A 19,945-nucleotide genomic window follows, 5' to 3' on the forward strand; every position below is an offset into this window, starting at 1 on the left:
TGAAGAGAGACAGTGGACAATACTGGCCCAGCATCTACCACACCATGTCATGTAAGTACAATGCTGGAGGTGGTAGGTGATGGCCAAGCACAGCATGGGTTTTGTACGTGTGCTGTGTGTGGGAATACCTCCTTCCCATTTCCCCAAGTGCTGGATTCACTCAACAGTCTTGAATTTGGGAACTTTGCAGCAACTCTAGCTCAGACTTTAATTTGAAACTAGCTGCATAGTGTGTGCGATCTAAGGCAGCATTCTGTCAGAACCAGATCCTTCACCAGGTAAATCGCTCTGTGGATCTGCAGCTGAAGGTGTCTCCAATGCTGACAAATAACTCATCTGCTGAATAAGTGAGCTTTTCAAACCACTGGTTGAAAATTCAAACTTAAGAATATTCTCTGCTTTCCAAGATGTGCATCTTTTTTTTCTTTAAACATTTAGATTATGAAGGAAGTAATACTGAGTAGCAGCTTCAGTGCTGAGTACATCTCGAGTGTCAGGGTGCTTTTTTGATTTTGAAACTTCACTCAGCCTGAGTGCTTTGCTGTAACTTCTTTAATGTAGATTTGCTGCCTAGGCACGTACCACATAGAAAAAGAGGGAATACGTCAACAGAATAAAACATCATACAAAGGATAGTCTCTGGAATGACAATTTCTGAAGTAATTTGGATACAAATGTTAAATGAAGTAGTGTACCTTTTTTCAGCTTCACATATGGGAATTTAACTGTCTTACTAAGGGACATTGTCTATGCAGACTAATTTCTATCAAGCTACTTAATCTTAAGCAGCTTTTGTCCCAAGTGAAAGAATTCGTTTTAATAAGTCAGGTGTATCCTAATACCTCTATTTCAATAACTGTAATGTGCTTGCTTTTTTTGACAGCGCCATGTTCAGCCATGGCTTATCATCATGACAGCAGACGAATATTTGTAGGCCAGGATAATGGAGCTATCATGGTAAGTTGCTGTGACTTTTCTCCAGAATGCGGATTAGAATTGCTTAGATTGTTTGTGAGCACCAGGTGTTGCTGACAGCTGATAATTTCTTTTCTTTCCCTTCTTTTTGGAATGCAGCTATTACTAAATGGCTGAACTTCTTGGCAGTTCACCTGAGATGTACACGGGAGGACTGCAAATAAACAAGGGTTCTTCTGGCTAGATGTAAGCCAGCTAGCCCCAAGAAGTTATTGCGCCATTAGTGTAGCAGTGGACCCAAACTATTACACTTCGCCAGAGAATTATTTTGAGGAGTACGTTAAGCTGGGCAGAGTGCTGTGGCAGTGTACCAACAAGGCTTGTGAACTAGAGCTAGCTTGCATCTCAGAAGTATGCATCTGCCTGCATCTCGGCATGCACCCATGTCTGGATTTTCTTGATGCAGATTGTTTTATGATGTGGAAATTTCAACACTAGCTCTAAAATTACAAGAGGCAAGGTTGATTTCTTTTCTTTCTGAGAAGTCTTTCTTCTGTCTTTCTATACTTTTGCTGTAATTGCTCTGCCTCTCCTGGAGAGCACATACATATGGCAGAACAGAAAGTGGGTCAGTATTCTTCCCCTCTTTTCTTGGCAAAAGAAGGGAATCTTGTGACTCTCAGGTGCTTTAATGGTGTCCTTTCTCTATGAAAAAGGTCAAAATAATAACTGTCTTATAAGGAGCCAGGGTACTGCATGAGTGTCATAAACACTGCTTCTGTTGATAACTACTGTGAATAGCCTACACAGAACTAGAAGGAGTAATGATTCTAGTGATAACTACTTGAAATTATAAGCTGAGACTTTTTTGAAATTTCACTAAGCCTAATGGATCAAATAGAGAATATGCTTACTTAAATCTGTCTATTATGAAGTCTCAGATACTTAAATCCTAAATACTACAGGATACAGTTTTGTTTGTTCCTGCTGGGGACAAATGAGATCTTATCTATTCTTATAATCTCCCTTCAGCAAAGTCAGTTCTGAAAGGATGTTCCCTGTTGAAAATGTAGTTCACTAATAACCTTAATTTACAGTTGGTGTGTCAGTGTGCTATGCTCCAGCCTGAGAAACTGCTAGTTTTTAGTGACATATATTGCTGCTATGCAAATTTTGGCCTGTGAGGTTACTGTTCTTTTTTGGGTATCAGTATTGCTTATGTCACTGTGGTATCTTTTCTAATGGTTCCACTTTGCTTTTAGGAGTTTCATATTTCAGAGGACTTTAATAAGATGAACTTTGTGAAGACTTATCCAGGTAAACCATTAACCAGTGCCTACACTAACATTTGTGTGAAGGAGAGGCATCTAAAATGTTTGGGAAACTGGACACTGTCACAGATTAATCAAGTCCAAATAAGCTTTAAATCTGACTGACCTTTTAGTTGTCACTTAGTTGGGGATAACTGCCAGAAGATAAATATTCTGTTATTGAGTAATCCTCAGTCCACTGAGCCTGAATTGCAGTCATTATCATTAAGTTCAGCACATCATTAGCCTACGAGGGTAATGAGTCAGAACTAGTGAGTTCAGATTTTGCTCTTCAAGAGTAGTTATACTGCATGAACGTTAGGGTAAGAGCTTTCTAAAGGTGCACTTTGATATTTGCAATTTCCATCCTTACCTTCTGTAATCACTGGGCTTAGTTACTTCTAGCTGAAGATAAGAGTCCTTGCTTTCTCTGTCATTTTAGGAGAGTAATAGGCATGAAAAAGATCTTACTTTTCCGGTACGTGAGGAATAGGGATTGTTCTAATATTTACGGAGATGTTAATTTCAGCATTTGTTGGCACATCTTTAAAACAAATACGAATCTTTGTTGCTGATTAAAATTGGAATATTCATGTGAAAGGCCTGAAGGAGACTCTTAAAGACTGTAGATTATGTAGCGAAACAAAGTGCAGTTTGTCTTATGACTCCCTGACACCGATAGAAGCAATGTTCTTGCTTAAGGAGAAAAAGACCTTGTTCTTAAAGCAACAAAAACCCCCTTTATCCTAAGGAAGATGACTTGACAACTCAGTCAAGGGAAGTACTTGTATCTTGGGTGGCAGGGGGGGCTTCTTTCTATGCTCGTGTAATTTCTTGCTTAGTGGCAGCATTCTAAACAAAGCTGGGTGGGATTTGGTTGCTGCCACAGGTAGCAGTTTGAATGCTGTGGACTAGAAACACTTTGAGGTGCTTAAAAATGTGAGTCTGAGTATAGCTGCCCTGGGGTCAGGAAAAGAGGCATTTAAAGAAAGCAATTAATGTTTTTAGATGTGTTACTCCCCAGAAGTCCTGGCCTAACTAGAGGAAGCTGAGGGTTTACCTGCTTCTTAACCAGAGCATCTTGGGTATCGGGGCTGAACTCAGCTTCTCTTTCTGTGGGAGAACGGCTTAAATTAGCTGACTAACATGTTTGGTTCACTTAAGCTATTCAGAAGGCAAATACCAAACAGAACAATGCTAACCTTTTAGTTCAGCCTAGAGGCAAGTATAATATGATGGTAAAGCATCTCCCTGGGGCATTGCTTAGATACCTTCTTCAGCCTATGTCTCTCTGAATTAGAGCATAGGAACACATCACTTTGATTTTTAGGGAAAACTAGCCAGAATCTTTTTTCTTCCCACAGCTCATCAGAATCGAGTGTCTGCTATTACTTTCTGCCTGACATCAGAGTGGGTTATCAGCACTGGTCATGACAAGTGTGTCAGCTGGATGTGCACCAGGAGTGGGAGTATGCTGGGGAGACATTACTTCACTTCCTGGGCTTCATGTCTACAGTATCCTTTGAAAAACGATTGCTGCCCTGAAACTGGAAGAGTACTTTGTTCGTTTACCTCCATTTGATCCCTTCTTTTCATGTAAAAAGCTAGAGTGAAATCTCTTGCAAGTCTGCAAACCCTTGTTCTGATTAGGTCTTTAATACCTTTATTTCTGTTAGCTGTTACATCATAGAAGGGGATGTTGTGACCTTGAGGTACAGAAATCATAGTGTGTGCTAGTTCCTAATTTTGAAACGTTTGTAGCATCTTGTGGAGGCGACTAGTAACTGTATCCATCGCCTGGCCTGTGTACTTCCTAGGCAAGTCACTTTGTTCAACACATGCTAGTGTTCATTTGAGTCCTTCTAGAGCATAAAATGTCATGAAAACCTTTTGGACTGCATTAATTTTTCTATCTTTGCTCATCTTAATCTTTTCTATCTTTAAGCTACAGGGTATGTTGAAACCTTATTCATTACTAGTAGTAATTTGTCTGTGTGCAGTTTGCTTTCCTGCAAATTGCTTTCAGCTGCAGTGTTTGTAGCTTAAGAACTCTGGTTGTCTATTCAGCTGTAAGTACTTCAGGGCATTCTTTATCCTATGTAAGAGACTTTCAATCCCAGCAGCTTAAAATGTAGTTAATATATCAAAACTTTTGAGCATGAGTTAAATACTTTAAATTCTAAACCTATTTTTTAGCACTTGTTAGTGGTGGTAGTTTAGATGTGGCCCAACAGTATCTGGAGGTACTGGTTGGTATATGAGGCTTAATGGGAGTAATGTTGTAGAAGTGGCGTGATTCAAAAGCTGAAAGAATTCAACTACATCTCTTGAAAAAATAAAGAGCTCTCTAGAATTGCTATATACTTGGGTAGTGCTAAGAAACTAGGAGGAAAGCGAACCGCTTGGTTGCCAGTGGCATGTCTAGGCTTCTGAGGTCTCCCATCTGTGCAAACCGTGCCTTACTAGCTGAAGAGCTGACAGGTTTGTATTGTTCTACTATTGCTCTTTTGTGTGCTCCTTGTTTTTAGAGTTCAGGGGGTTTGTGTCCCACAAAATATTTAATGTACATCTTACCTCAGCTGAATGCAGCACAGAACTGGGTTAATACTGGGGAGGGTGTGTTTGTGTGTGTGTGTGTGTGTTAGGAGACTAGCTCACAAGAACAGTCTGGTGCCTCTGAGCCTCACTATTTGAATTCAATGGGTTCTATAGCTAATGCTATTGCAAATAATGGAACAGTTTGTTATTGAAACTGGAGAAAAGAATATGACCTTTTCTATCAAGATAAAAATAAATTTCCACTGAATACCATGGCATTTGAAAGTGCATTGTAATTGATCCTGCCTTTGGACTTGTGTTTGGAAGAACTGGCTTTCTGGTGTGTGTGTGCTAGGTGCTTGGCTTCCATATCAGGAGGTTCCTTAAGAGTTATTTGTTAATGATCCTAAATGTAAGCTTCTGAAAAACACAGCAGAATGCCTATTCTTTACTGGATTAGTGGGGATAATGCTAGCCTGAACTTCCAAGATGAAGAAAGGATCACGTATTCAGGGATTTAGTGGATTTGTTGAAAGTGAATTGTTTATCTCAAGATTCTGAAGGCTTAAGAGATTTCAGAATGTCATCAGATGGCAAAACCTCTGCTTTTTCACGTACGGTGGTGGGCTTTTTGCTACTTTTAAAAAGATAGTCTTTTCTGTTGTCTAGAATAGGCTACTTTGCTAGCTGCTGCTTGCGGTTTTGTGTGGCTCCAGGAGGACGGGTGAGTTGAAACACAAGTCTTGGGTTATGTGTTGCCAGCTCTATGGGTTTTCTGTAGCTCTTGCTTAGATCCTGAATAGCAAAAGCCTTCTAAAGGTGGTAAATGATCTGGTCCCATCCAGTTTGCTATGCTTTAGCCTCTGGACACAGTAGTTACATAGTGACAAAAACTGAGTATCAGAAAATTGTGATGATGTATAATGCTTTTGCCAAACATACCACCTTGTTAATAGATCCCATGTTAGGATGTGGTGTGGCTTTTGTGTCAGTGTTAAATGACAGAACCCTTTCTGAAATATGCTTCAGTCTTTAACACCATGCTCAAGGACCTGCATGAGTAAACTTGAAAGTGCAGAGAGCAGAACAAGAAGTTAGATGGTCTTTTATTGTAGTTTTTCTATCCTGGGGGCATCAACTAGTATAATATTTTAGAAAACTAAGAGTTTATAGGAGCAGGTACCAGGTAAGACTGAATGCCACCTACTGTCCAGTTAGGTGCCCCTAACAGTAGCTCTGCCCTGCAACAAGTAACCTGAGGAATTCTGGCATCACTTGTAGAAAATCATGAGTGTGTTATGTAAATACCTGCTAGAAATGGTCTAAATCTTCTTGGCTTGTCTTAAACTAGGTGATGGATTATCTCATGGCTTCTCCAGTGGCTTTCTAAAACATTTCTCACTTATTTTCCATGCTGTCTCACTTGTATATGTAGGGAAGGGTGAGGAGAAGAGAGGAATGAAAAAGGTTTAACTGTTACTGTCTCCAAACACTTTAGAAGTAGTTATGTAAATATTTACCTGGCATATTAAAATGTTGTTTTCCAATTTGTGTAAGCTCTGTAGCTGACAGCTGTGCTATCTGTTTCAGTTCTGTAAAATACTCTTAAGAGCAGATGAGGCTTTTCCTTGACTGGTGTGCAGATATGATTATGAAACTCGGCATGCATTTGTTGGTGATTATTCTGGACAGATCACTCTCCTGAAGCTTGAGCAAAATACATGTTCGGTTATCACAACACTGAAAGGGCATGAAGGTAAAGTAACTCTTCCTCTTAACTCCACTTGACCCAGATTATAGTACCTCTTTGTAAATTGGGATGAGATGTTCAGCTGGATAGCGGCCTCTTAAAGATAGGTATTGGGTAAAAAAACTAGTGCAGGGTAGTAGTTATCAAAAGCTGTTCAAAGCTGCACATACGACTATCTCTTAAAGAACAGACACATTCTTGCTGAGGGGAAATCTTAGCCGTATAAATACTGAAAGGTATTTTTATTGTAGATGAAAAATAGAGGTTAACATATGCATTCAATTAAACACAAATTATCCACTAGATGGCCACCTTTAAAAACTTCAGTCTCCTTAACATTGAAAAGAAAGGATGAGAATGTGTGTGTGTGGTTTTTTTTTTTTTTCTGGAGCCCTTGTAGTACTATAACTATACCTAAAGCAGCTTTAGCAAACCCAGCCTAGATTCTAAAAAGCTGCTTAATTCTTCCTAGTGCAGACTTTGCTATTCTGATCAGTCTTTATGAGACTCTAGTTCAGTTTCCTATGTTCAGCTGAAACCAAGCTATATGCAAGAAATCTAGAGAGCCTTTGAGAAATAAAAACTGTCTAGTTAAAGACAAACATCTCATCTGGTGTAGTATAGCTGAAGTCCTTATATCAGATGAGGAACCAAATAGTCTGCAATGTGATGTGGAGCCGCTGTCTGCTGTAATGAGTAAGGCAAGAATGCCAATCACAGAAGAATGTGTAATTTAATAATATGCTGAGAGAAATGTGCAAGGCTTAATGTCTCTTCCCATGTGGTACTGGCAACTTTCAAATTAGCTGACTAGTTTGCGTTTGGGTAGGGGTGATTACTGGGTCGTAAGTCTCTGACCCACTGAAAAAGGCTCCCTTGTTTAATAGCTGTAAGTATAGAGCAGACTTTGTTAAAGCTGGGTGGACTCCTGATTTACAGATGACTGTAAAATGATAAAGCTGGCTTTGAATGAGGGAGGCAAGTTGAGATTTTCAAATGATAAATGGCTCTTCTGCATTCAAACAGAGTTTCAGATTGTTTCAGTTAAGAGCAAAATAATTCTTTTGGCCCTGGAGACTCCTTTACCTCTGTATGCTTTTGCACTAGTCTGTGTTAAAATGCAACTCCTTGATGGATATTATTGTTAATGTGAAAGCAGTATGACTCAACATGGCACTACGTATAGTGTGCATTCTATCTATTGAGTCGTGGTGGGCTTCCCCGCACCAACTTCAGCAGCGCTGTCGGCATAGCAGACAACTTTGGCTTATATATAAATTTCCTAAGGCGTTTGTGATCCTCAAAGCAAAAATTGATCTAGTATAGAAGTTGATTAAATTTGAGGGTCAGAAAGAGGTTTTTCTTCTATTGATATAATAGTAGCTCCTTCATATTTTTTCTTCTTTTTTATTTAACGCAAAACAGATTATGTGTAACATTGTTTTCCTCCACAGTATTTGTGTAATATTCTCACGGCCTGGTAACTCTAAACTTAAATGGCATCTAGTTCTTCTCTGAGTGCAGCTGCGTTTGCCAGACTTCAAAAGTCATGACTTCATTTTGTTTCCTTTCTAGCTCTTGCCTAACTATGACTTCATAAGCAAGCAGGGTTTGCTTTGCAGTTTCAATGGTTTTAGAACTTGTCCTGCAAAGGCCAGCTTCCAGAATTCTCTGTGTTTAACAGCCTACTCTGTGCAATGCTGAGATAATCCTCAAACTGCCTTTTATGGCACAGATGGTCACTGTTCTCTGGAGACAACTATTCCCAAACGGGTCAGTCTGAAAACTGTGTAGCCTTAAAGGAGGCAAGAAAAATCTCATGCTCCAGAGAGCTGGAAAGGACTGATTTGGGTAATTACCATTCATCTTCCCTTCAGATCAACAAGGCTTTTGATAATAACTGAGCAATGGATGGATGCTTTAAAGGAAAGGATGTCTGTTAGGGAATAAAATGTTCCTGCAGCTTCAAAACTATACGCAACATGAGTGACAAAATTACTTCTTTAGTCTCCTGACTACATTACCATGCTTATGGATTTAGTATAAGACTGCTACTGATGACTCATTTCTTTCTGTCTGACTAATGAGGTACACAGCCAGGCTGGGCCTTCTGAAATCTAGTTTTGTAATTTAGTACGTAGCAGCCAGATTTGCTAACAGCAGTGAAACTGTCACTTAGTTCCAACTACTTTAAGGCTGTAAATGGTTACGTAAGGGAGTTGTTTTACCTGTGAACGCTGTGTGCTGTCCTGCAACCACTGACCAAGCACCTTACTGTATGATAGATACTAGTCTCTGCTTGGCAAGTTTTAGTACTTTTCACCTTCCAGAGATCGCACAGCAGCCTGCCAACTCTCAACTACCTAAATACAAGGGGCAGAAAGTTAGTAACTCAAACTGTCTGGCTTATTCTTTGCATCTAACTTCTTCTTAGAGGTGTTTTGTTCTGTTGTCAAATGCTCTTTGCTTCTCTAAGCTGTTGCATGCTGTCCTTTGCTTTAAGGCTTTCAATATCTGTTACTGCAGTAAGAGAGTATCTCAGGTTTCACCTTAATGACCCAGAAGAGCATCATTGTGTTGGTGAGTGACTCTAGTAGCTCTAACTGCAGAATGTTCTTTCCTAGGAAGTATTACTTCCCTGTGGTGGGATCCTGTTCAACGACTGCTCTTCTCAGGTGCCTCTGATCACAGCATTATCATGTGGGATATTGGTGGAAGGAAGGGGCGAACACTGCTGCTGCAGGGACATCAGTATGTAATGGTGTCTTATTTTTCCTACGTATTCTGTAATGAACACAGAGTCCCAGGAAGACTAAATAGCATGGCAAGATACTTAAATCTTTTTGAATAATGGAGGAAATAACTTGCAGAATGCAAGACTTTGAGGGGAAAGAAGGATAATCAGTACTAGGAAAGCATTACTGATAAATCTTGGTTTTGCTTGTGTTTGGTACTTCTAAACCATGGGTAGAGTATAACATAAAGTAGGTTCTAGAAGGAGGTGGGTACAAATCTTGATCTTCTTGCTTGGACTTTATGTAAAAGTTGCATGCTTCTGTATTGAAATACGTCACTGAGTTGTCTGTGAGGGTGGGACTAGAAACTTGATGTATAAGGATGTACCCATGTAGAGTAAGCTTCAATATGTTCCTGTTCTCTGTCTCTTTCTATCAGTGAGGTGATAAACTGATTGGCTAAATTACAGGGGTGGGTCTGTAGACTTCAGAAAAGCATGTCACATCTCCACTGTTCTGTGGATTAGGTAGGTAGTTAGTTGTCTGTATTTAATCAACTTTTTATTTTTACGGAGACACAACACTGGCTGCCATTTTTAAATCTATGGCCTTAATTCAGTCTGACAGGCAGTTCACCACTGAAGAGATATTCTACTTAGAAATACAGTGGTAGTAGAGATCTTGTTTGTGTTTAAAGATGTATTTGTATAGTGCATTCTCCTCTTGTCTAATTCCATAGATGCCTCCATCCACCTTTGATCAAGACTGATAGCCTTAGCCCTAGAACTCTTGTTAAATCTTGAGGATTTAGTTTTATGGCTAAAGAACTAATAATAGAGTACTGGTTACAAAAAAGTAACTGAAGTCAGTGACTGGAGGACTTAATACTGCTGTTACTGCTGCATCATGTGGCCTGGTGAAGACTTATTACACTGTTAGTTTCTCTTCAAACATCACACTTAGCATCAAACTTCATACTGAATGGGAAAGTAAGTTCTGAGAAGCAGAATGGCTTTTTTAATTCAACTTAGATGTTTCAAAGCAGTCTAATACTGTTGAGATCCTTTGCTTAGTTTCCTAGGGTGGACTTTTATTTTGTCATGAGTCTTTATTTAGGATTAAACTGTCTTATTGGTGAATGCATGCCTTGCTTTGCACCTACAGATTTACTTACTATGATTTGTTAGCAAAAGTGGAAGCTCCATCTGCTTCCTAGCTATACCTTGAAACCAATATTTCTCTTTATTTTTCCAGTTGTCTCTGTTTTGATAACTGGCTCTCCTTGCCGACACAGAAGAGTATTTCCACACACTCTGAGCCAGTTGACACTTAGCTCATTGTCAGTGCTTACTGTCAGCAAATGTTAACATGGAACTGTACTTCTGTAAGAGGTACAAGCCTGTAAGAACACTGTTCTAGGCAACACCCTGATGCTAGGGTAGTTCTTAGGTGACAGCATCTGTTCACTCACCTTCATAGCTCTACTTAGTGGACTAGCAAAGTGTTTGGAAATCAGTTTTGGCTTCCTAGGTAGCTTTACAAGGATAAATTGGGGTTTGCTGGGATACTAAGCTTTGTTTAAATACCTATGGGTAAATAGTGTCTCCTTTGTTTGCAGTGACAAGGTGCAGGCTATCTGTTACATCCAGCTGACACGGCAGCTGGTGTCTTGTTCAGCTGATGGGGGAATTGCTGTTTGGAACATGGATATCAGCCGAGAAGAGGTAAGATCATGTCCTAGATCAAAGATGATTTTTTTTTTATTATTTTTTTTTTATTCCCTGGCCCAACTTTTCAGAGGCCTGATGTGGCCTTGCTTAGTCAGTTCTGTAGGCTGTTGTCCTCACATTGCCTGAAACTTCAAGGCTGAATAATATTATTAAAAGTTTCTCTGTTCTAGTGGCTGTCCATACTGCATTGTACTAGATGGATTCCCAGGAGAGGAGAAGTGGAGGACAGGCTTGGGACTGCTTAGAGTCCTGTCTCAATAAGACAACATGTTCACAGAAATGGCCACAGCCCTTGCTGCTGGAGCACTCTAAAGCAGGCAAGCCTTTGCAGTAAAGAAACCAATAAACTGTGCTTCAGCAGTCTTGAAATAAGTTCTCAACTCATGTGAAAACAGGTAAAGAAGTGAGATGATGTTTTTGAGATGCAGTTCAGAATGGAGAGATTCAGTCCCCAGACAACCTCTTTTTTTTTTTTTTAAGGACCTCGGTAGATGGCAACTGAACCTGCCATGCCATTCTTATTGCATCAGTTCATATCCATCATAGGAGCTGAAAAGATGTATATTACTACTATCTTTGGTTAAACCATAATTATAGGAGTTAGTTTTGGTTGCCCCCATAAAGCAGTATTTAAGGCTCAGCCTTCCTTGCTGTGTTGCTTTTACTTAAATGCAAGTGTCATGATTAAGAACTCTCTTCTAACGTGTTGAGCTGTTGCCTTAAACACACTGAATGTTGTACGTGGCGCTCCTAACATTTTCAGCATGATGATCTCTCTTCAAAACTTCTGTGATATTATGAATCTTCGTAGTTGCAAGGAACTGACTTGTAATACAATTGGGAAAACAAGATGTGGCTGTTTCTTTTCTGGATCTGCAGGCAATGATTAAAGAATAGACAGTTTTAATATAATTAAAACAGTATAGTTAACTTAGAACAGCCATGATGTCTCAGAACTCACTGGAAAAACATAATCAAGCCCAATCCAAAAGCAGAGAAACTAAATGATTGAAGAATGATGACACACATTGCCTCTGAAGCATTAGCTAATGAGTCATGTTATAGGGTATCTTCAGATATGCACTAATGCATATAAGACTGGAAGACAGACTGCTACAGGAATGGTAACTCCACTAACGGCCATACTATTGATCTTGGGCAGTTCCAGCTGTATGTTGGTGACAGTGTTGGTAGTGTTGGCAGGTTTTTGCCTTCTATTTAATGCCTGAAATTAAGATGAAAAGAATAGGAAGATATGCTATTTTTCTGTTAGAGGGAGCCAGAAGGTGGATTATCTTCTCAAAAATGCTATTAAATGAAAAATTCTATTGTAAGTAACTGAAAGAAGCAATATGGAACATCTCACTTGGTGGAGAGGTGACTCATTCCCTCTACTTTCCTCCTCACCCCCCACGCCGGACTTGCTACTACTCTTTACAGTATTTTCCACTAGCATGGGGGAAGGAAGGGGATGAAATCAAGGTGGAAGATGACATCTGGTATTAATAAATATTAATGGTGAGATGATGGTACAACTGACAATACTATTTACTATCAACAATGGATGTAAGTGAATTGAGAAGAAAAGCTTCTTTGTTCCAGCTTTCCTCCTGTTGGGTTTTAGGGAGACTCCCCTATCAGATGTGTAGAATATACATGTTCTAATTCAAGTCTGTGTACGAAAAATATTGTGCCTCTCTTTCTGTCCCTTACAAGGATGCTCAGTTAAAGTATCTGAGAGTGTTGAAATATGTTAAAGCTCTCACTATTTTCATTTGGCCTAGTCCATTTATGGCAGGAAGAATATGTGGGTGGGACAAGGAATCCTTATGAAGATGTGTGCAGGATGGAAAATGCAGATGAGTTCTTAATTATTTCCAACTGCAAACCTAGGGAAGCAGCAAAGATACTTACTTAGAATTTACTTCTGGATACCACCCCCCACCTTTAAAGGGGATGACTGCCTTATAGCTTCTACAACTTGGATTACACTTGTCCATAAAAATCATCTAGGCAAACAGAGCTGCAGTCTTTGAATGCCTGCAGCAAGTTTAATAACTTAGATGTTTGAATTAGTTTTCTTACTAAAGCAGTAACATAACATACTGCTGCGGGCTTAAAAAGTATACTAAGTGTGTAGGTGACAAAAACTGTAGTCTTGGGTTTGGGGTTTTTTGTACTAAACTTCCTATGCACTCTACTGTAGGCAGTCTATTGTTGTAATGTCCAGAGCTAAGACATGGCATCTTTCCAAGTAAAACTTTACTTTGAGTCCTTAAAACAGACTTCCTTGGCTCTGGTATGAGGAAAAAGAATTCTAATTGCTTGCATCTCTTGCTGTTTTGTAGGCTCCTCAATGGCTAGAAAGTGATTCCTGTCAGAAGTGTGAACAACCTTTCTTCTGGAATATAAAGCAAATGTGGGACACAAAGACATTAGGGTTGAGACAGGTGAGATTGCTGGTTTGAGTGCTTACCTGTACTTCAACATTAAGCAAAATGCTAACAGAAAACCACTAAAGCTGTTAGATCTTTAATAAAAACTGTTGGTATTTTTGCTGCTTTGAAGTGAGGGTTTATTGAGAGATCACAGCTTCTAGGTAGTGCAAGAAATTTCCAAATTCTATGGGAAGTGTTGCATCAAACTTCTATCACAGGGCAAAGCGGGCTGGGAGCGCTCTGGTGGATTTCTCTGTATATTTCTATGCACTGGAACTGTGGATGGCTAATCCTCAAGTGTTGTGTAAAGCGGCACACAATGCCCCATTAACTGAGCAAATTGCAGCCTAACATGTAGGGTACTCCATTCAGTGAAGCAGTGATGGCCCTGCTCTTACTGGGCTGGAATGTGAAGGCTTTCCAGATGGCTTTCTTTTTGTGGAGGGACTGGACAAGCACCAAGGCGCTCATCTGTTTCTGGCTTTCATAGACTGTTATTTCCTTGGTTGCTTGTTCAACCTTCTTTTTTTCTCCTGCTCCCAGAAGGAGCTTGCAAAAGGAAAAGAGAATGGACAGGGAGAATATGGAGGTAAGATGGCCAAGAAGACTGTTCAGAACTCCAGAGTACTTGGTCTTTGCTTGAAGTAACAGAAAACTTCCTCACAGGTTGCAAAACAGAAGCTTCTGCTTTGTTCAGTGAACACTTGATGAGGTGGTCAAGTGGCACAATATAGTGATTTGTTTGTTTGTTTTCTTTTTCCTCCATGAAGCATCATTGCAGAAAATGTGGGCAAGCAGTATGTGGCAAGTGTAGTACCAAACGGTCAAGTTACCCAATCATGGGATTTGAGTTCCAGGTCCGTGTCTGTGATTCCTGTTTTGAGTCAATCAAGGATGAAGAGTGAGTATTAAGGAGTAATAAGTTAAAGTAGTAATACTGCTGAGGTGCAGAAACACTTGTGCTTGCTCCACGTCCACACACAATGCTACACAAACAGGCCAACCTGACTCTCTGCTAATAGGCCACTTTCGCCTTGGGCACTCAAAGCACTGCAATGGCAGAGATCCCTGAACTGGCTCTGCAAACTGATTTGGATCAGATATGGTGTTACAACTTCTTTATCCACTTTATTTCTTCTTTTCCATGAGCCCAGATCTAGAGTTGAAATATATTTGTCTCAAGATTTATGTTCAGGTAAAGGCTATTGATTGCACTTAAAATTGCTTAAATGGGTGGCTGACAGTGCATCGCAACTGCCAGGATGTATATGCATTAGTTCATGTACACTTACTGAAAACTGTTCCTACGGGAATATTCTTTGCAGCCCAACATTATTTTCCCCATGCAAGGAAATGAGGCTAAACATAATTTGCTGTCTCATTAAACTCTTCTTAGCAATGAATGAACCCCCTTTTTATCTTGATATGAACGACACTTCACTGTTCACTGTCCTGTCACCTTCTTGGACATGTGGAGTGCTAAAGGACCAAAGTAATCGGATGCCAATTTTGGGGGTGTTTGGGCATTTTTTGCTTTTGTTTTTTGTTTGCTTGCTTTTTTCTGAAAGAGAGACGTGTTGTGCCCTACTTGACTCACTATAGCCAGCAGGAAAAAAACGTAGCTGAGCGTGACTTTATAACCAAGAGTAGAATTATTTACTAAGGCAGTGTCCCACTTCTGCTCTAATATTATTAACAGTCAGGCTGCAGGAGGCCAGGAAATGTCACACCTGTATAACTGCACAAGCAATGCCTTAGCATGGCTTGCTAATTTAACTCTGTCCCCTTTGATATGGCCGTGCAGTTCTCAGAACTAATTTATTAGTACTTGAGCAACTTAATTTTCTTGTAAGTTTATCTTGCAGTGCTATAATGATGCCATCAAGGTTCATCTGATGGCTGGCTTTCATTTGATTTGTTCTCGTGCAGCCGTACTTCCTTGGCAACCTTTCATGAAGGAAAACACAACATTTCACACATGTCCATGGATATCTCCAGAGGGCTAATGGTGACTTGTGGGAGCGACCGGATTGTGAAGGTATTCATGTACCTCTTTCCTGCATTTATTGGAGACATTTAACAGACAACTAATGTTTGTGTATACTTTTGTTCTTTTTGGCAACTGTTGCTACAAAGCTAACTGTTGTGAGCAGCAAGAATCGTGTTTGTTGCAAACTGTTCTTCCTGCAGTTGAATGAGGAAATGACCTGTAATTCTACTGTATGGAGTCTAACTGTCAGAACTGGTTACTGTTGGTGTCCTCGGCACAAACAAAGCAGGCATCAGCAGTAGGAGAATCTGCCAGTGGCGTTAAAGACACAGCCATGATGAAATGTGCAGGCTTCCTTTGCTCTGAGCTCTCTGGCTCCTTGGAGCATTGCCATTAAAAGCCCTGGTTATGAGACAGTGACATGGAAATTGGACTGATGTAGAATCTTGCTGTGCTTAAGCTATACATCTGCCATGCATGTCAGAACTGAGACGTTCCAGTCTGTCCCCGTTTCTCTGTGAGCGTGTTTATAACAAACTGCATAGCACTTTTAAAAACAGTCCTACAGAGAACTGCTAGAAGACTCTCTTGAGCCCCAAGTTTGGTTTTTGGTTTGTAAGGCTGGTATAACTCTTTATGACATTTTTCTCAAGTATAGTTTAAACAGGATTTGTTGCCTTCTGTCCAGGGAGATCTCTGTGTTTGCTTCTATGCCTCTTACAGAAATACCTCTTAGGTCTTATAATAATGCTATGTAATTCTCCACAATATTTTCTTACAGATCTGGGACATGACGCCAGTAGTTGGTTGCAGTCTTGCAACTGGCTTCTCTTCACGCTGATCTCATACCCGACAGGTTTATGCACCTTATGTACAGCAATATGCACCGAATGAATGGAATCCTTAAGAATATTACCGCAAACACTGGTTGCTTGGTTCTTCTCCTGCTGCTGTTCCAGGATGGACAGTCACCTTTGTAGAGTGCGGCTTTTCTGTTGGGCTCACCAGGAATCTCCTTGGTGCAGAAGTGCAGTTTCGCAGCCTCTTGGACTAACGTAAAATGGCTTACCTGCAATATGACACCTTGATGAAAGGACCTGTTGTTTCTCGGTTTACATATGTAGTGTTAACAATGTGCTATCTCTGCTGATATATCTTGTACAGATACCTTGTAGCTAAAACATTATCAGAGTAAAATGAGTGTAGTAAATTCAATTTGTGCAAATAGTAAAGTAACTTATTCTCTCTTCCAAAAAGCAGTTCTGTAGAAATACTTCTGAACAGTCACTGTCTAAACTGCCTCCAAAAGGTATGTTGGTTATTCCTGTGGAAGGAGGAGATACTTCAAAGTGGCAGGTAGCTTCTTTCAGGTGAGATAGTAAGAGAACCTTTGATCACACGAGATACCCTTTATTGGCTTTCCTATAGTGTTTGTCTTCAAGTTCAGTTATTAGTGAAATCACTTTTGTGGGACAACTGTTCTGTTTAGGTAGCCGGTGAGTCTTCAAACAATTGTAGGCTCTTTAGTGTTTTAGCCTAGCTAATAAATTTCTGTAGTTCTAAATGAAAATGTGCAGCCCAGCTACTCTACTTCAAAGGCAGGCTGTAGGTATGAGCCATTTATTTTGACAACTCTATAATGCTGTTAGAATGGGAAGCTAAGCAAATCTGCTTTGTTAAATGTAATGGCTAAGAAAAAACGGCCAGCTAAATTTTTGAGACTTTTTTCCTGTGGAAAGGCTGATGTTTCTTTAATGATAAGGAACCTGTCTCTGCTGAAGTGCAGCATAAATTCAAATACTGCCTTGGTGTTGCTTAAAACAGATAAATTCTGAGCAATAATTATTGAGGTACAGAACAGCTTCTTTCTTCCCTGCACCTAGGTCTGTTAATCCTCAGATATCTATATTGAACCTTTCCTGTTTCAAAGCTGAGAAGTATGAGGAAGAGCTGAGAGGCTTTTATGACTGTGCAGTTGGCATGTACAGGAAATAACTAGTGAGGTACTGTCAATAAATTGGTCTGTCAGTTGTGTGAATTTCCAACATTTGAACACTGTAAGGAGAATTTATTTTGAAACTTTGAAAGCTAAGGTAACATGTCACAGAGTTTAAGCTTGGAGCTATTTAGATTTTTCTGAAAACAGATACATATGTGTGAGGACAAAAAGTGCAGGTAGGTCAGCTGGCCTGGAATAGGTGGTGTTGCACATCTATCAAAGATAATAGGCTCTTTCTGGCAGGGGACTTAAGGGTTAGACTGTCTTTATTTACAGTAACAATCAAGTGGTGCTATGGATGTTAGTGAATTCAAGTCCTAGGTGTGTAACTTGACACTAATCTGCGTTGGACCATGCTGTAGGCCAAAATAGATGAAGATCATGGTATCGTTAATACATCATGATTCACTTACCTTTTAAGCCAAAGCGCTGATTAGTCTCTAAAGGGCATTAGAATCCAGAATATGCTATTTACTGTTGGATCTAGCTTTGTCTACCTTTCCATGGACCTTCTCTGGAAGTTTTGCAAAGAGTCTTTTAATTTGCTAGGCTTATTGGGTCACTGAAGAATAAACAAATCCCTCTTTTTGTGGGAATCCCCAAACTTGTCTTGCCTTCAGTTTGGGATTTAGCACTTGTCACACTGATTTGATAAGCCCTTGCTACATGCTGTATAGCTTATGTTTTTTGTGAAGGCTTATTTCTAAGCTCTTGAGAGAAAATCAGCTTGTGCTGGAAAAAAGTTACAGCTTTCTGCTCTGAAGGCCTTCACCCTTGAAAATTAGGACGGAAACTGAGTGTTTGAAGGAATGAATAAGCCCTGCTAATGGTCTGCATTCACTTTCAGACTCTTCCTGTCTGGCTCTGGAAGAGAATGGAAGCCGCCTTCCTCGCAGCATGTAAGGCAGAACATGAGTTACATTGCTAAACTGTTTAAGATCCTATTGTGCTGTGGTAAGGAGGATCTAGGGTTGTGAGTTAAGCTGGGAGGTTGATGTAGATGTGGGATGAATAGCATATTTTTCAAACCAGATGTTCTGAGACTTAGACCAGTGATACTGAGATGTAACTGCTTTGCAGCTAGCACTCCTGAGCTTCAGCTTTTTTAGTTCTGACTAGTCAATGTGCACCCTGCTCAGCATGCAGCCCCCCCCGTCCGTCCCCCCCCCCGCCCCATGAATACTTCCTCTGCTTCTTGACAGCCATTTACTTTACGGTTTTGCCATTAGATAATATATTCTCTACTACATATTGTTAAACCTAAGGAATCTATTTTCTATAATTGATACACTTAAGGATAGTGTCAGTTCAGATACAGCAAGACAGTTATGGCTGCTAAATCATTAGTCATTTAAGTATACTCTTGGTGTTGAATGAGTAATGCTTACAAACCACTAAAGAGATAGTGTTTTTGTTTATAAACAACTATTTTGAAGGCAGATACTCTCTCATGAAACTGAACATACTTCAACTATGTTAGCTCAAGTGTGCAATTACTGAGAAGGCTTGATTTTGAAGCATTACTAATCTCACTTGTATAACCCCCTTCACTGGGGGAGCAAAGGGTACTCGTGCTAATTCTTCACTAGTTGTATTTCTGTACCCTGCATAGTTAAGAGATGCTAGATAAATCTGTCCCTTGCTCCTTCTTGTCTGTTTTTTAAACTTTGATTACATGTACAATAAAATATTTCTTTATATTCACTTAGTCTATTTGGATGATCCATCTTTTCCTCCACTCCAGGAATGAACCACCCCCACTGTATGCTCTGGCTCCTTCTTTACATGGCCCATGTCCAAATTGGAGGTTGGAGGCAAAGCTTGTCAGATGTGTTGTATTGGAACTGAATGAGCTGCAGCAATAGGGTTAAAGGCCCGTGATGAACCTGTGAGCTGAGAGACAAACAACTGCTGCGTGATCCCAGCTATAGGGATGTGTAACCCTATCCTGTGTCCTGCTTCTAGACCTCTTCTCTGGTTTATCTGGTTGCCCTTCAGAGGTCGACAAAGGTTCTTACAACACTGAGTATCAGAGGATCAATCCCTTGCCTGAGATCCTTTGGATCTGTCTGAGATGTTAGAGAAATACTGATTTTATGCTGAATGGGATAAGCAGAGTCTACAATATGATGTATACAGAGGACGCAAACTGCAGCCACAGGAGGTGGTTACACTTGTTTCATGATACTTTCTCACAGAGAAAGGATGGGGAAAAGCTGGGAAGCATCCTTATCCTTCACAATTAACAGCCTTCACAGGCTCAAATACAGCACTGTCTGGCTTTGTAACACTTGGAATACCTGAATGTTGGCCTGTTAACATGTGGTGTAGCTCACTACTCCGAGTGTATTCAGGAGCAATAGAAGGAATCTGAAAGGGTTTCACAAATTCTTTCCTCCTCTGAAGGGTGGCTGAGTAGCCTATGGGGTATACAATACTGTAATTATTTTTTTTTTAACAAAACTTATCTTATTTTGATCAGCTTAAACTTCTCACCTTTCCCAAGGCAAAATACCCTGTTTTCTAGTTCCAACAAAAAC

At 40.0% G+C, this 19,945-nt stretch overlaps 1 protein-coding gene across 1 annotated transcript; it reads left to right on the forward strand.

Annotated features, from left to right (window-relative positions):
- Positions 1-6: 6 nt before the first annotated feature.
- Positions 7-19,109, forward strand: WDFY1 (WD repeat and FYVE domain containing 1). The gene is made up of 11 exons (XM_010297586.1): positions 7-51; positions 884-957; positions 2,178-2,232; positions 3,590-3,740; positions 6,407-6,519; positions 9,138-9,264; positions 10,867-10,972; positions 13,327-13,428; positions 14,187-14,317; positions 15,346-15,454; positions 16,188-19,109. Exons 1-11 carry the CDS (start codon positions 45-47, stop codon positions 16,245-16,247), a joined length of 1,035 nt encoding a protein of 344 aa, XP_010295888.1. The 5' UTR covers positions 7-44; the 3' UTR covers positions 16,248-19,109.
- The last annotated feature ends 836 nt before the right edge of the window (positions 19,110-19,945 follow it).

Source organism: Phaethon lepturus, unplaced genomic scaffold, assembly GCF_000687285.1.
Source record: "Phaethon lepturus isolate BGI_N335 unplaced genomic scaffold, ASM68728v1 scaffold3452, whole genome shotgun sequence".
NCBI lineage: Eukaryota > Metazoa > Chordata > Aves > Phaethontiformes > Phaethontidae > Phaethon > Phaethon lepturus.